Consider the following 17,951-nt stretch of genomic DNA (forward strand, 5'->3'; position numbering starts at 1 on the left):
AAACGAGACAATTGGCGGGAGCATAGAATGTTAACAGCAATTTTATTTAAAATCTGATGTGCGGTGATTGTCGCTTTGTGGACGCTCATGATGATAGGGCCGTGGGGTTGTCAAGTGCTGTCAGTAGTGAAGGAGAAGGCGGAGTCCCATAGTCAACGTTGTCAGCCACCGTGCACGTCACCACCACTTCTGTAGTCGGCGTTCGCGTACAGGCGACCGTGTTTCCGGTGCACGCCGTGGACATTGCTGAACTCCCCTCCAGCCGTCTCGATGTTGTGGCCTTTGGCTTTCAGCAGGAGAGCGTATATCTGCAGCAACAAAACACCGAACCGCAACTTTTCGCTCTTCCGTATATCCCAAGGTTGCCCCTCAGCTCGTTTCATTTGTAAACAAGCTCTTATCGATTCTTTTTTTCCCGGGAACGATAAAAATTAAACCTATTATCCGAGAAACGTATTATCGAGAAATACCACACTTCTTGCGTGTGTGTTCACAAGACAAAAGTACGTATTATGCCAAATCGTATCAACCAGATTTCACTGAGCTTCGTTGTCAGTTCGAAATTCAACAGCAAAAAAATTTCCATCTGTGTGCCCAAATTTTTGCAATATATCCAGTCCCCCAGCCAATTAAATGTATGAAATTTGGAAGCTATAATGGGAGTCATTCAAGCGCGATAGATCCGTGATTTTGGCTACAGCAGCATAGAAGTAGCAACAGTGAGACTACGACAGAAAAGCGCTAACAAAAAGTGAAGCAGGGGAGGAGCACACGCATGCGCACACGCACACGCACACACACACACACACACACACACACACACACACACACACACACACACACACACACACACACACACACACACACACACTCACACCCACACACACACACACACACACACACACACACACACACACACACACACACACACACACACACACACACACACACACACACACACACACACACACACACACACAAATAAAATTCCGGGCCATCTCCCCTAACTTGAAACCTGGGGAGGGGCGAATGCAGTGTGTAAGTATATCCTTGGCGTTTTTGCCAACGGAGATGAAACCGTCGGTGGGTATAAGTATACAGGGTTGCTGTAAAAGCTCTTGTCTTTGAAGCACGAAGATATCGCGCGATGCGTAAACGAGTGTCCAGGTTTATTTTTTAGTACGCGTTACTGAGCGCTTGGGCGTGAGGCGTAAACGACTGTCCTGGTGTTTTTTTTAATAGGTGTTACGTTCTAGCTCGAGGTGTAAACGAGTTTCCCGGTGCTTTAGTACCGTAACTACATGAGAGGACGCGTACAACGACGACATGAGACGCCAGCAGCTAGAGCCCTTAAGGGGCTTTGCCCCTAAACGAAAACTCCACCGTTGTGGAGAGGCCCACTGTGGTGTCTCGACACCAGAAGCACGAGGTCAGATGGTGCGGTGACGCATTTTGCCACGCGCTTGCGTGCCACGGCTTATTTTGCCGTCGGGTGTCTATGCCGGCTCTGCGCAACACCGCCCCTGTGTTTCTGCCTTGGCCTCTCGCTATTCTTTTTCTTTATTACTGTGCGCTTGCCACGCTAACACACGGCGCCAGAGCAACTTCTGTGGGCACCGCTGCATGCTTGGTGTTTGCGATTTTCCTGCGCCCTGTTGAACGTTACTGCGGCATTTTTGGACGCTTTTCTACTGATTCCAAGGTTAAACGACGATGAGGGTGACACTAAAGAGCTGCTTTTTTCACCAACGACCACCAACAATAGCATATCGATGCCGCAATTACTAACACAAAGCCCACTTCGGGAAGCGTTTCGGCTTGCATACCCAAATAGTTCGTAGACAAGGAGTGTGCTCTCCGCTAAAAAAAACGAAGGCGAGGAAATTATTGTTATTATTCGAACATCCGCATCGAATTGTTTTTCTACACATGCTATTTTTGTTCTTTGAGCTATTTACTGCTTCTTAGGAAAATTGAAAATAATAAAATGCTGCACTAACCAATGTTACAAGCGACGAAAAAACAAATCACCGGTGAAGCTCACTCATTAAAGTGTGCTATCACAAAAAATAAAAAAAGACTCATTGTTCCTCCTTGCATGCTCTGTGATCAGTGTTATAAATACTTCTTAGACTTAAGCCTTTGTTATCACGTGAATGTTGTAGACATGTGAAAAATGTAGCATGTGTTGTGTCATGTGTACGTATACGCATATTATGCCTTGTCCGGTGCTTGCACTGCTGTCTATTGGGTGTATTGTGCGTTAGCAATGCCTTCAATGAAGTGTATGTTGCTCTGTTGTGCTCTGAGTGTTCCCAATCTCTGCTCGATGATGTGCAGCCTCTGTAGTGCATAGAGAAAACACATTAATGTAAGCGCCCACCGATAATGATGCTTAGTAGGTTCACCCCCCCCCCCCCCCCCCTTCTTTTTTTTTTCAGCGTCGCCTATTGGTGAATTGCACACATTTACGATAGCTTTACTTCGAGCTGCCTAGATGGTTGGCAGTGTCATCTGTGTATTTTATTGTGTAGTGGCGTTCTCGTTCCGATGGATCCGTTATTCACGCCGTTTTTGCGTTGACTTTGACGGTTGCAGCCGACCTGCATGTGGGTGTATCGGTTGCAGGCTGTTCAGAGACCCAGTCTCTGAATAGCCCTCGGGCTGTTCAGAGACTGGGTCTGGGTATTCACAACAAGTAACATGAGCTGCTTGACCAATGTTTTCGGGGAACTTATACGCGTAGTGAATGCAACTGTTTTCTGAACGAGAACTGGTTCTTTTCAAACGGCCGCACTGGAGCTTTGTCGTCTCGTGTGTCATGGAACGGCAGGGTTAGAAATAGAGGAGGCCTTCTGAATGCAATCGTTAAGACTTCTTCTCTGCTTACAGCAGCGCGTTCGCGCGAAATGGGGAGGCGGAGCGCCTCACGGGATGAATGCCCATTCGGATGGCGTCATAGCTTGCTAACCGCCGTACTGGACCTGGGTAGATAATATTTTGTTTGTGTTAGCCATTATTAAGTGCACACAATCACAGTAACTTACCTACTATCTACTAAATTGATCGTAAGAACTGGTAAGCTCGCTAGGCCTTGCTCGCAAAACAGCTCTTGTTCGGGTAGCGCCGCTATGCTGGCTAAGGGGAGGAACGCTTCTCCGTTAACTCACGATAAGGGACATCTTCCTCCCCTTACAAGTGAGAAACGCGTTCCTCCCTTTTGAAAATAGGAACTTTCCCTCTCGCGGGGAGCAATATATGATACATTCCTGGTTCTCCCTTAAAGGGCACTGAAGTGAATTGGTCAAGCTCCCGTTTTTACTTGCACTGCGTAGACTGGCTCAAATTAACACACTTTTCATTATTTATCCGGTTGAGAAGTCGGCAATTATTTTATAAAGCTCGAAAGAAGAAAAATTACACCATCTTCCCATAGGGGAGCCATGAGTAGGATGCGAAGCAGCATGGGGGTTCACTCAATTTCCCATTTATGGGTGCCGTTGGATCGGGGCTGTTGGTTCCATCCGAACTCATCCTACAGCACCGGGGCAGAACCGGCGCAAGCGCTGCCTCGGAGCAGACTGAACGCCGCGAAGCGCGCGCACCTGCTTTTGTACAGCTGGGGAGAGGAGAATGGAGGAGAGACACGCATGCGCAGTGGAGTGCGGACGGCGCACGCGGGACATAGCCACGACCACCGGCGCAGCGGTGCCTCGGAGCAGACTCAACGCCCAACGCCGCGCAGCGCGCGCACCTGCTTTTATACAGCTGGGGAGAGGGGAATGGAGGAGAGGAAGGCATGCGCAGTGTTATTTAGCTGGAGGAGAGCTGAATGGAGGAGAGACGCGCATGCGCAGTGGAGTGCAGACGGCGCACGCGAGGCATAGCCCCGACCATGATATGCTTCGCATCTAAAACTACCATGCGCGGTCTGCGGCGGCCGCACCAAATAAACGCTGTGACGACGGGAGGAAATGCACCGTGATTGGACGATGCCCACTATTAGCATTCAAACAAGTTTCGGTTCTGTAAAACAACATGCTTGACATCCGACGGCATCGTTGGATGGTAATTTTCGATATCTCAGTAATCATCCTACCGCGCTTCGCCATGTTGTCGGCTGTAAAATGCCTAATATAAGCCTCCCAGGACGGCTTGGAATCGTAGCAATCAATAGCCGAGGCCTACGCACGCAGTGCATGAACGCCCTCCGCGTCACCGCAGACGCTCAAATGCCATGCGCTTTTCCCCCATATTTGGAGCTTGCCTCACTCATGCCTGTATAGTAAAAAGCGTGTCCGCACCAGGCCAAGGGTTTGTTGATTCTTGCCTGTGCCCACTGCCCGCAAGCAGTCGATGCTTATGGCAACAGCACGCCAACGTGAACTGGCTAGCGCGTCAGTGTCAGTCTGCGCGCGTTCTGCGACCTCGCTCTTGGAGCAGTAAACGTTACGGCCCAAAAGTGGTCAACTCACTATAGAAAACATCGGCCGAAAACGGAATAAATCAGCTTACAAAAAAAAGTGCCTTCCTGGATTCGAACTCGCTACTTGCAAAATATCATTCCTAGCGCTCGAGACAACTCGGCCGCGGTCCAGTGCTGGCAACGGCGGAAATATAATGTATAGAATGTATAACCAGTTAACCAGTTTACACTTTTATTTAGTTTTAGCTTTTAAGCAGCTCAGGTGACTCAGGTGACAGCTCCAGAGCACTCGGCCACGAGCCCGCGCTACCGGCGTCGGAATTGTAAGGTACATAATGTATAAGCAGTATAGTTTTAGCATTTCAAGCAGCTTAGATGACTATTTGTTTTATAGCGCTCCTGCAGTAAGCGTCCCCAAATTTCCACAATGTATCACGTCGAGCCATTGCGCTTCTTAGACGGAAAAGCGTTCTCAGATGTTTTCGGGCTGCTGATCGCTGTGCTTGTTCACCCAGCCCAAAAAAGTGCTTCCTGCTCCCGAGTTTTACGCTGTACGGTAAAAGTTTCAGTTGATTTTATTTCCTTAGTACATATATTGGCCTTGCTGACTTCTCCCGCCTTCAAGTGGCCTTAGATTTTCCTACTAGCGTACCAGTCAGCGAAGCGTCGCATGTGCGCTTGTGCAGCCCTTGTGTGGAGCGACCTGGACTTGGAGCTAGACACAGTGTACAAAAATAACAAACTGAATGAACGAATCGCGATGACCCGTGGGCGGCCGGCGGACTAAACACTGGGCCGACTGACTCTGGCGGACCTTCGTCCCGCAGCGCCTCTGTAGGCGCTGCTGGGCCAAGAAGTAGACGGACTTCGACATCCTACAAGAGTGCACCTTCGTTCAGGCGCCGCGCTGCTCACGTCATAATTTCATTGAGTCGCAGGTGGTTGAAAAGCTTCGGAAGCGTCACCCCGGCGCGAAAGTCACCAGTGAACGCCTCATCACGGATCGGAACGGTGTGAGGCTTCGGCCAGACATCGTTCTCGAGCTACCGGAGCGGATCCACGTGATTGATGTGGCGGTAGCTTGGGACGTGACCGTCGGTTCCCTCCAGCACGTAGATGCCGGAAAGAGAACCAAGTACGCATCATTAGCCCCGATACTTGGTCCCAAGCCCGTCAAGGTCTCTGGGCTCACTTTCGGTGCGCGATGTGTGTGTGCTGGCAGGGCTGCCCACGAAATTGGCTTGACAGATGCAGATCCGGGCTGGCTGGCAGCCCGGACCATGGTAGGCAGCCTAATCTGCCTTAATCGTTTTTCCAAACATATCACCGCTTAGGTGTGGGGTCAGGCAGTCCTCCTTGTAATGGCACAGTATAGCTTCTTTTCCTATTCAATCACTTATTACCATTCTTTTATTTTTCACTCGCATTTCTTGCGGCCACTTTTGTGGTTACGCCCTTATTGGCCTTTTTATAGTTTTTTTTTTATTCTTTCATGTATGCGTGACTTTGGTATGAATGAAATCAGTGCGATTGAATGGAGCGAATAGGTTGGTGACTGGGAGTGTGAATGTAGCTCTGAATGTAATTCACTCATCCTTGCATTGCTGTCCTTTCGTTATTTCACCATCATTATTTTAAGGGTCATTAGCCAGGTGGCGGTCACCTTTTTGTGACTGGTCGTTTTCGACCTTTTATTGCTTTTACAACCTACCCAACATCATTACACTAATTCAATTTCGGTTTCATTCTTTTTCAGTTGTTTACTTCCACTGTCCATGCTCTACTGTTTTCATTACTAACCACTTCACTCATATTTCACGTCATGATGCCTATGTGTGGTGTTATTTTATTTGTTATTCTGTCATCTGTGCCTTTGCTCTAGACTTTCCTGTTTTCTACGTTGTAAATCCACATGTTTTCTGGCTCTGTGAAGCCAAGTGGTGGGTAAGAAATCAGACCGTTTTTCACCCTAGGCCGCTTGCGAATACAGCGTTGCGCGTCGCCCCCCTCGCACCAGCCCATACTGATGCTGTGTTGTTTGTGTTTTTTCGTTGCATGTGTTTTATGTATGTATCTACCTTGGGGTTTTGGGTTTTGTTGTTTTTGTTTTCTGTTTTTTTTTGCTGTTTCCTGTTTCCAGAAGGGCAGCCCTTCTGTTTTGCACAGAATCTTCCTTTTACAAAGAACAATAAATACATACATACATACCCTTGAGGGCTGGAGCTGATCCGGAGGTGACTGTTTGCAAAAGAAGAAATCAGTGGGTGCCCCCTACATGGAGGCCTCAACCCTCGTGCGCATTCCCGCACATGCAATTTCCGCCACAACGGCCCTCATTCACTCCAATCTACCGTCTCTATTGGAATATGAAACGTACTCGGCGAGCCGTGCAGTAGCGCAGTCAAGCCAAGTCATCTCTTCCTGACGTCTGACGAAAATGCCACAGAAAATTAGCGAGGGGGAAGAGAGGACAGCATTTTCGAATTGATTTTTCTACTAAATAAATTCGCGTAAACACACTCAGTGTGGTCGAAACATGGCCCGTGGACTCTGGCGTACAGTTTGCGCTAGCAATGTCGCAATGTTGACAAATCACTTCAGTGTCCCTTTAAAGGAGAAACTACCATACGCTTTTTTCTTGAAGTGGTGTGAGGAGCATTGGACACCCTAACGCCCTCAAGATCAGCAACGACTGGTGGACAGTTTTTGACGAGCAGCAAAGGACCAACGCTTGATGGGATACGGCTGCGTCCAACTAAGGGCGACACTACAATTAAACTGACATTTTTTCCTCCTCCTACTTAGCCGACAGCCTCTGTAAACATGAATGCAACCACACTATGAGCAGTTACAGCTGGATTAAAGCGAATAGTTGTCCGCACACGCTCTCACCTCTGAAAACATTGGCTCGGCCATGATGTAGTCAGGAATCAACTGGTCGTGCACCCGAGGGTAGTCGATGGCATCCTTGATGTTGTTCTCCATCCAAAGGGTACGCATGCTTACCTGCACAGTAGAGGACGCAGTGCAAGAGTGTTACAACAGCCAGGATAACCGTGCTGTGCAAATGGGAATTCTCATAGTAGTGATTCGCACCAGGCCTTCAGGTGTTGCCTGCTAGTAACTCACTATATATAACTATGCCTAACTATATATATATATATATATATATATATATATATATATATATATATATATATATATATATATATATATATATATATATATATATATATATATACTTAGGCATAGTTAGGCATTTTTGGTCTTTTAATTCGTTACATTCTATTATGCAATGTCCAGCAAGCTTATGCGTCGTCGTAATTGCGAAGCGTAAATGCTCCGAAAATAAAATTGACATCCGATTGCAGAAAAGAGACCACGAAAAGTGTTACCTGAACAAGAAGAACCCCCGGGGGACTACAAATTTATTTCCCACCGAAGAAGACGGCAAGGTTTCCTTGCGCGCGCTTTCTAAGCAACGGCCGTGAGGATTTTTCGCAAGTTTGTAGTGCACCCATTGCGTCTACCGTATCCTCATGCCTTTCTGGCAAACTCTGGCAGCATATTCAGGGTATCCATCACTTAACCAGTTCTCGGCAAAGCAGCTTAGATATCTTCAACGTCTGCGTGAGCGTCTTCAGCTGCCACTTAGGCCTCAACACTTCCTTAGGAGACGGGTTTACAATTGGCGCAGAGGATGTCGTCTTTCCCTTTCATTGTAGTAGAAAGACTAGTGGCTGAAATACCATGTGCTGCATCAATGTCGCGTTTCTTTTGCCCACCTGTTACTTCACGAATTGTGTCCGCATTCTCATTTAAAGTAAGTATTTTTTCTTGAACTCTTCACAAGGTTTAGTGGTGCGCTTGCTTGTACACACCACATCCCCGGACATGAGTAGCAATGCTGGACGGACTGTATGCCTAACAACTTGAACTTCACAAAACCTACATGATTTCTAACAGACCCCGATGTAAAACAAGCGCGAAAGTACGAGAATTACCCCTAAAACGATGGTAAACAAACAAGACAAAGCACGCCCTGAAAAAATCCTACCGCGAAAGACCGAATTGGAACAGCGCCAGTGCCATCTATAACGGGCGAAAGAAACTTTTTATTCCGCTGGCGCCATTTGGCGATCAGCTCAAAATTGCAACTGCAGTTCTGCTCCGCGCAATTTCGTCAAAGCGGAACAAAGTTGATGACGTTCTAGAGACGTTCTAGAGACGAAATTTTGAGACATTCTATATAAAATAGGCCATTAATTTACTTTTAACAGCGGAGCTGTGGTATTTGCCCGTAATGAATGGCGCCCAATGTGTAAGCGTTACACGTTAAAGATACCAAGAAAATGCCGAGCGCTGGTGAGCGCGTGCCTCGCGGTGACCGCCGAACATCCCCGGTACGCGCAGTGGCTCTAGCAAAAAAAAAAAAAAAAATGGCGGACCCCCTAGGAAGACCTCACGCTGCCTAGCAACCAACAACGCCACAGCTGGCGCAACACCTGCTGCAGGTATTGCGCCAGCTGTGCAGGTTCCTGCAGGTTCCTTTCGCTGGACAAGTAGCACAAACTGCTAAGGCAGCTATATGCGGCCGCATCCGGCCGAGCCGTTCTTATATCTGAACAGCATCCAATTCGCACTGGTATAGTAGTAACTTCATGCCCTTGGCAGGGTACCTCCACCTCTCCTCCCCGACAGATTGTGTCTATACACTGTCTAACCAACAATTATAGGCCTAATAATGAAAACAAAAACACAAAACTCATTTTAGCCCATCTCCATGGTGTTCGAGTTGAGCATTAACGCCCTTATTTATTTTGTACATAACACATTCCTCAAGTTCAGCTTTTTTTCAACATGAGTCTTTAGCGTATATAACCTGGACATAAAAGTGAAGTGAAGACATTTTAACGATGTCTTACCAGTGCCACGGCGGTGGTAATCTTTGGTCCTCCCGATGCGCCAACGACGAGTTCGGCATCTCCATTAGGGTCGAGCACGATGGTGGGACTCATGGACGACTGGGGTCGTTTGCCCGGCTCGATAAAGTTGGCTTTTGATGGCGCCACACCCCAGTAGTTGCTCTCTCCAGGGATCGAGAAGTCGTCCATGTGGTTGTTAAACACTATTCCAGATGAGCTCCGCACGAGGCTGCCGAAGCTTCAACACCAGGAGAGGGGTAATACTTGAAATCACAGGAGACAGTGTCAAAATACAGACACATTTCTGGTGTTTTTTATATCAGATGTAGGCTACTCTCTCATTTTTTTGTACGTGAGACCATCTAGGCCGTCACTTTGGAGATTCGTGTTGCGTACTTTTAGTTTTCTTTTTTTTTAGTTGAAGGAGCACGAAATGTGGTGAAATCTGGTACTCACAATGCCGGATTTTTTCCTTCATGCAGCGAATAATAATTTAGCTATATTAGTTAGATAAGCAACCGAATTGTTAAAAGGAGATTATAAAGATCAAACATGACAGCACGAGTGAACTAGATACGCTGGCACTAAATACGGGTTTACTTTTTAGAAAGGCACTATGAAGTTTTTGTTCTTGGCGAATGTGGTCTTTGCCTATACAGAGTTCATGCTTGAAGCTGGCCAACTTAGAAACCCCAATGTATAGAAATTATGAAGCGAGCACGTTTACCTCAGCCGTATATACATCTACCTAATGAAAACCTCCACGACGCTTTGCGTTATGGCGCAAGCCACATGTTGGCGGGATATTCATGTTACGTAAAAGCTTTCGTGTACCGATATCCTGAATTTTTCACGAAAACACCAGCATTGTGGCGATCACGACATCTTCGGACCATAGTTTTCAACGTGAAAAGACAAAATGCCAATTACGTGTTTTATAGTAAAACCCAACATCTGAGAACAGGAAATTTATTCTCTGCAGCACAGTATACTTCGTACTCATAATATTTTACAATTAAACCGGCATATATATTGGGAACATTGCACAATTGTGCTAAGTGCAAATGTTTGCGCGAAAGTAATTTTCAGGCCCATCCGCGAAAGACGAGCGACGATCAGCAGCATTGTTAGCGAAATACGCGCAAAACTCTGAACCTGCTCCATCTTGGATCGCTATTCTCACCTTTTACCCGCTACTTTGTTTATGACCGATACACTCCTTTAGAAAACAAACGATCACACGTATTCCCGTTTGTGTGCATTGCAACAGAGGTAAAAGTCTGTCCTTAGATGACCCTGTTTCAAGATACATGCTCGTGGACTTAGATGCGCCTGCTGTGAGTTTATTATTAGGATGTGTCTAGAGTGCCGTTCAACGGTAATATAAGCACTCCACTATGTCGACGTGTACAAACGTTTTGTAAAAGATGCAACATGTGGCAATACCTCGCTCTAGATAACTTAAGTCTAGGTGACCTAACCTAAACTAACATAACGTGACCTAACGAACAAAAAGCAGTCACCTAAAACACCAGACACTATCGTAAGCCATGGATATTGTAATTGCATTGAAAGGTGAAAAAGACAACCGGTACACTAGCTGGTCTCGCACCACCGTCCTTGGCATAAACAAGCTAAGACGGAACCTCTACACGACAGCTTCAGATGCTAAGGCCGGTGCTAGCCTTGTCCTAAATATTCGCATGACATCGGATGGCACTGTAGCCATGCCTGCAGCTCTGAGAAAGAGTACCGTCGGACGAAACTGTAGACGCTGCGTCGTTATAAACCAGCAAGAAAGTTAGCATGGCCGAAACTGGGACAGGAGACATATAAACACCTACTATGAGTTGATGGTGGTGGTGATGCTTAGCGCGTCTCCGTCTCCCCACATCGAGAGGTGCGCCGTGCCTTTACTGGGAGGCGTAATCTCGCCAGCGAAATCGTAGTGAGCTGGGTCATGGTACGTTCGATCATCGTTGATTTTCCGCCGCGTGGACTCGGCGTAGCCTGGAGAGGTGAGGTTTCGCACTACCTGCATTTCAAGTAAAAAAAATTGCGTGCCTTGATCCCATTTTTATCCTTGAACCAATGTTGCAAATAAGTGTAATCTTGCCACTAAAGTACAATGCCTAATTTGGTCACAGAGGTACGGAGCACGTTTCCGTTTCCACGGCACGCGGTTTGTAGTGTGCTCATTAAACTACTCCTTACGAGTTTTTCACTGTCTTCTACCTCACGTCAAGCAGAGTTGCAGCAAACTTACCAGCCGTTCGCTAATAGAACTGGGACACCAAAATTAAACCGGATGTTCAGCGTACAATGGAGATTAAAGGGTAGCATGTGTTGTCTGTTTGTGTGTGTGCGTGAATGTGTGTGCGGGTGTGTGTGTGCGTGTGTGTGTGTTAGTGTAGATCACTCCAATCTTCAAGTACACTGCACAAGCAATTGTTCTTCAAGTGCAAGTTATTCCGCACAGGAATGCTGAACAACTACTACTCGTAGCAGCCATCCAGGGTTCAATACTTTAGATAGGCTTCCTGTGCATAAACTTGAAAGTTTCCACCCAACTTGCCTTGTTGACAGAATATTTCTTCTTTGAAGCCTTCTAAGAAGCGTGTAACTTCTTGCTAAACAATGCGTTCTAAAAGGAAACGGTATACGGTATCATCGTACGATGCACAATCGCAGACCTTTGTACAATGCATACAAAAGAATACGCTTTCTCGGTAAGCTTGCTGTCAGTCGTTGCCTTTATGTCATCACAGTGCCAGCTTTCTACTTTGGTCCCCGAAAGGTGGGCGGCCGGGTCTATACCTACGTCAGCAACGTTCACGAAGCGGGGGTCGCCAAGGAGGGCTCTCTTGGCGTAGGCGAACTTGCAAGCCTCAACAAATCTGCAAAAAGACACAAGTTAGTGTATTGAATTCTAAAATAGTACTCCATGACAAAACCTGTACACACGTTAAGGAATTCATCGCACGAACTTCACAATCAGGGATATGGGAATTCACTGACCATTAGCGGTTGTTGAGTGCGCCTGACAGTGCTACGTCAAAGCACCCGAGGGGCATAGGCTCTCCTACGCTACCTTTCAATTTTGAACCGGCCATGTACGAATGGCTATGTTCAATATCACTGAACTCGAACATGTAACGTCGTAGCTCTGGGAACACGTCCCTAGGCTATGTTGCTTAACTCTTCCTTTGTCAACGGCCTTTTCGTTGCCCCCTTACGAATTTCCCGTGTGCAGGAAAATCTAAGCTATACTGTTGTTAAGGTATTATTCCTTTCTTCCTTCCTGCCCTCCTTCGTTTTAACAGCGAAGCTGTTCTACAAAACGTAATTTTTTGTGTCCACAGTTAAAAATACCACCAAAATAGCGAATGCGCGCACCTGATCCTGTTCCTCACGGCGACCACCCGGCAGTAAAAAAAAAAAACCAAAAAGATGCCGAGCGCTCCTGCGAGCGTGTCTCGCGGCGACCACCCAGTATCCCCGCCGCACGTTTTTCAAGCCAAGCATACCCACCTTCATAAATTGGCCAAGAGTGGCCAAAAAAGCTCCAACGTTCACCGTTATCATGGCAACGCTTGCTCGGAACGAGAAAGACTCCAGCGTCCGCCGTAGTCGTGGCAACGCTTGCCCAGAAGCAGAAAGACACGTCATAGCGTACGCCCGTCCAAGGTGATGTCCAATGATTATCACTTCCAAAAATGAAGGAAGCTCGCACTTATACCAACAATTATGGAGTAAATGTCGTAGCAGCAAAGAAGGAGCAAATAGGCTGCAATCGTGGACTTAAACTGTCTTGATTGTAGTGAAGTTCACGTACATCTGCGCTACTTTCAAGTCTTACGCGTTAGTGTGAGCTTTCTTCATTTTTTAATGTCATCCACACAATAGTGCCCTGTTGCTTGCGGCTTATTTGCCCCGCAGCAAAGAGAATAAACTGCCACTCTTTTTTATCCAAATTAGCGGTCCCAAAGCTGCCGTGTAGGTTCGCGAAATTTCTATTCACTCTTCTGTCTAATTTCTTCAAACTTAAATCTCACTACTGACAATGCTGCGTCAAACTAAATTCAACTTTTGTCTACCGTCCTTGCATGTATTACTTTTGTTTTGCAGTTTGGAACGCTAACGAAAATATACATCGCGTATAGGTTACACAGAAACGAAAATGCCTAATACTTAGGGTAGAATAGTCTGCATGTATCCCAAAATAAAATAACGGTAGAACGCTGCGGATTTCAAGCAGCATTGTCAGATTGGACATTAACAGTAACACCAGCCCCTAGTCAAAATTTAACTAGGTTTCACCACGACTTAAATACGGTCGTTATAACCTATTTCGGGCTACTGTATCTTTCCTCCACATTCAATTAGCCAAAAAATAGTACTTTGGGTGGTTTTTTTTCCTCTTGTACATCTTTTAACGGAGCGGGTAACTTGATTATATCTATAATTAGGTAAGCAAAATAAGTTTCAGCGAAGTGAAATGAAATTTGTTTTTACATCTGTCGCAGTCACAGCAAAAGAACCCTCACTCCATTTTCTATCGGCATATATATGCTCGCAAAAAAAGTTAATCTGCGTCTAATACAGCTTTGGTTATACTGTTGCCTATCTTGAAATCCAAACCTAAGACCTGTTGCAACGTATATTCCTCTAAAGTTATTATGCGAGCAATTAACATATTTTCCGGGTCATTGTGCAATCAACAAACCAAACAAAATAACTTGGGGAGACATTGCTTTGGGTGGAAATTGTAGTGGAACGTTTTTCCTAAATATTTTGAAGGATGTTATTCACTGTGGTTTGTTTGAAATACAAATTGTGACACTACAGTTATAATTACTTTCAAGTGTTGATAAAAACCGAATCGTCTTATGAAGCACATTAAAATATGCATGCAGCAAAGTAATGTAAATCACTATTGGTGTTTAGGAGTTGGAAAAGCTTCCATTCAGGAAAGAAATACATGGTTCAAAGCAGTAAGACAACTTTCTTCCCAATTTTCGCCTGATGTTATTTGGGGCAGCTGTACTGCTACCTCAACGCCATTAGCACCCACATTTCCCCATATATTTGATATCTGGCTCCAAATTTAACCATCTGGGAACACTGATTTCAAGTACTATCGTCCTTCGCTTCATCGAGTGAAATTACTCTTAATTACTCCCGTCCGAGACTCAAGTGAAAACTGCATTTTGCAAACATTTTGTTATTTAGTGCACCCATACTTCAGAGCCTTTGCTGTACTAAACACGAACGCCCTACAAGAGTCTTTCAATGCTTTGAAGCCCATCAATCCTTTAAAAAGCATTGCAGGACTCTGGCCCTACCAACAAGCTCGTTCCGCAAGAACCGCAGCACCCGGCAACCAGTTCACGCTACGTGAAAGGACACACACCTATGCAGCGTGAGCACGTCATCTTGGAGACCGGCATGGTCGTCGCTTCTAAAGGCGTCCATGATGGACATGATGTACGAGTAGATGGCGCCACCTGCCGGAGGTGGTGCCGAGTACGCTACCCGACCGTCTCGAAAGGTGACGCTCACTGGCTGCGTCCAAGTAGGCTTGTAGGAGCGGAGGTCCTTGAGGGTCATAATGCCACCTGTAATCAAAAAGCTGTATGGTGGGGTATTGTGCGGAATTTAGAACGGCTTATTCTAAAGGATGTACGCAGGAGGCAAATAACAAGAGACGCAATCATATATCATCCTTCTGCGTATTTACGTTTTAGCGAATGTGACATTATTGACATTAAGGATAACTTTAGGGAGCAGATAATGCACGAACTTGCGAGATAGCTGCGATTTGCCTGTTACGTGAATTTGAACGCAGTTACTGTTAACAGGCGCAAGCATTTGACCTATTCATTTTATTTTTAACACTGAAAACTGGTGATATCCTGCTTGATTTAGTTGTTCTGGCTTGACGCCATATTTATTCGATTGTACACAACTTCTTAAGCACTCACTTTCACTCTGTTTTACACACGCATGCAGCAAAACAGCAAGTTGACTGACAGCGTCTTAACAGGTAACCGACGCGAAGCCTTCTACATCGTATACAGGGTGACCAAAATTAAGCCGACAAGTTTTTTTTTAAGTGAGGCGCTTAGCTTTACGTAAAGACGACCTCTACAGTGAGGTTATGCGCCCAGGGGGACACAAAATTAGCTGGTAATGATTGTTGTCAGTGGCGTAATAACTAAAATTGAATCATTAACTGTTTAGTGGCTGCAGTAAGAGGAATGTTTGTATTGAAAAGTTGGACGCAGTCCTGTTTCTACGCAGTTTCATTTGGAAGAATTCTTTTAGCGCATCCGTACTCTGAGATATCGAACTGCTAAGTTTAATTGCCGTTCGCATGATTACGCATGCTAGACAGCGACGACCGGCGCAAAGCTCCTCCATTTTGTTCTGTGTTCCGATAGCGGTTCCGCCTAGTGCAGATTGCGATAACGCCAGCCAAGACTGAAACGGTACCTCTTATCACTTTTGCATATGCCTCCACCCCGCTGTCATTCTGAACACCGTACACAGCAGGCACGTCATAAAAGGGAGAAGCTTTGCGGTGGTCTTCAATGTCTAGAATACGTTATCATGCGGACGGCAAATAAACTTCGCGGTTCGATATCTCGGAGTACGAATGCGCTGGAAAAATTCTGCGAAATGAAACTGCGTAGAAATATGATTGCGTCTAACTCTTCAACACAAACATGCCTGCTTACTGCAGCCGCTAAAAAGGTAATTATCCAATTTTAGTAATTAAACCACCGACATCACTAGTTACCACCTCATTGTGTGTCCCCCTTGCGCATAAATTTGCTGCAGCGATGGTCTTCAAGTACATCCAAGCGTCTAATGTTTTAAAAATCTGTCCACTTAACTTTGATCACCTTGCATATTGTGGAAGTACCCAAGTTTCCCATTACTTGTCGGAACAAACACTTGTACTGTAAGATTTAAATTGCCTCATCTTTCAATTGTTCTTGCTTTTCTCTTAACGTCTGATAAACTAGGGGTCTTCTCACATTTCCATCCTGCAGCACCACGTAGCGTCCTACAGAATCTTCGTTACTCATTCATGAGGACGCAGAACTATCAACAGTCGATATAGTGTTGATATAGTTGAGTGTTGATAATATTATCAACAGTCAGCGCACTGTAAATAATTAAACCATATGTCAGTGTGCAAGTGCTAGTCTTAACAGCAGCGGCCCCCCGAAACAAGTGTCAGATCAGTTACGAAGAAATCCTGCAGAACAGGCCATACGGGAACATGAACAACCGGCCAGATCAATTCACAGAAAGTTCAAGGTTGAATCAATCTCCAGAAATGTTTTGTGCAGTATTGTTTCAGATTAAGTTTGTGGCTTCATGTGTGGCAGGAAATCTTCGGAAATTCATATCCGCCACCCCTAATAGTCGCTGCCATTTTGACCCAATGTATTCTCCGATGTGCCCATGCGTGGTGCGTGTGACTAGAGTTCTATTGCGTTTTTGCTAGCATTCTGTTGCTGATGACATACAGTGCAAGAAATTTTTTTTGCATTGTCGCTAGACCTATTCAGCTGCTTGTGACATGGATTGCAAGAACTTCCGCATATTTGTCTCCGGAGATCGTAAGGCTTGTTATGTCCAATACTCCCAGTAACGTGTTCTGCTGTGTGGTATACGGCCATATTGATTTCCCCTTAGTTTTTCCCAAATATAAGTGTGGGTCCGTATCCTTATCTGTAGCATTACCATCGACATCTCACGTTCAAATCTACAAGATTTGCCAGGCTGGCCTCTCCAGTTTATTATATCTTAATCGCTCTTTGCCTCCCTAGAAACCCTTCCCGGGAGCAACTGAAAGCATAAATCACCGAAGGGCTATCAGATTGTCTAAAAAAAGAGGTTTGCCGTAAAAAATCGATATCATTTTGCCTCAAATAAGATGGCTTTAGGCAAGTGCCGGAAGTTCACGTCGTACCATGTTCAGCAATCTCCCGCACCATCGTTCTGGCAAGGCTCCCTTTGTAGAAGTAGTCCGGGCCATACTTTGCGATTTCTGTCAGCGTCCTGGCCAGGTCCTTCTGCACAAGTAGTTCACCGGCTATCAAGGGCCGCTTCTCTTCCGAGTTCCAGAAAGGTTTCCTGGGGAACGAACACCGCGGCAGGCCGGGAATCATAAGCGTCAAAGGTATGAATGACTAGAGAAGCGTTATTTTAACAGGGTTGTTTCTTTTGTCGGGCAGATGGTGCTATTCCTCCTAATATTTATCGCTATCCCGTCCTTTAACGTCCCCTTCCCCACCCCCCACGGCCTGATAAGGTGTCGGCCCCCAACGCCAGGCAGTTTCAGGCCCTCTCATCCCGCTCTGACCTCCCTCTCCTCCACCCCTAAAAACCTCATTCCATCGCAGATGGTGCTATTTTTTCGGCTAGTTTCACGAGAGACCACAAAATGAGTACAGTAATAGTGTCAGCCCGTGTGTACGAGATTTCGACGCAGTTTAAAGATCTCCAGGTGGTGAAAATTAATCCGGAGCCGTCCACTACGGCGCTCCTCATCGCCTGCGTTGCGTCGGCGCGTTAAACCTTAC

General features: G+C 46.0%; 1 protein-coding gene across 1 annotated transcript; it reads right to left on the bottom strand.

Moving 5' to 3' along the window:
* Positions 1–66: 66 nt before the first annotated feature.
* On the bottom strand, positions 67–17,537 carry LOC144148128 (scoloptoxin SSD14-like). Its single transcript, XM_077679714.1, has 7 exons — positions 17,339–17,537; positions 14,765–14,969; positions 12,169–12,248; positions 11,196–11,382; positions 9,352–9,589; positions 7,319–7,432; positions 67–308 (listed from the first exon to the last, which is right to left on the bottom strand). The coding sequence occupies exons 1-7, from the start codon at positions 17,535–17,537 to the stop codon at positions 162–164; spliced, it is 1,170 nt and encodes a 389-aa protein (XP_077535840.1). The 3' UTR covers positions 67–161.
* Positions 17,538–17,951: the final 414 nt, after the last annotated feature.

Source organism: Haemaphysalis longicornis, unplaced genomic scaffold (genome assembly GCF_048455015.1).
Source record: "Haemaphysalis longicornis isolate Haplotype H1 unplaced genomic scaffold, Haemaphysalis longicornis Haplotype H1 scaffold_78, whole genome shotgun sequence".
In the NCBI taxonomy this organism is placed as follows: Eukaryota; Metazoa; Arthropoda; class Arachnida; order Ixodida; family Ixodidae; genus Haemaphysalis; species Haemaphysalis longicornis.

Excerpts from the sequence above, each read along its gene's own strand:
- LOC144148128 (XM_077679714.1), bottom strand. The coding sequence starts at position 17,537 with ATGATTCCCGGCCTGCCGCGGTGTTCGTTCCCCAGGAAACCTTTCTGG. Across the intron at positions 12,249-14,764 it reads GACGTGCTCACGCTGCATAG|ATTTGTTGAGGCTTGCAAGT; the intron begins GTGTGTGTCCTT and ends GTCTTTTTGCAG. Across the intron at positions 9,590-11,195 it reads ACCACCACCATCAACTCATA|CTTCGGCAGCCTCGTGCGGA; the intron begins GTAGGTGTTTAT and ends CTGGTGTTGAAG.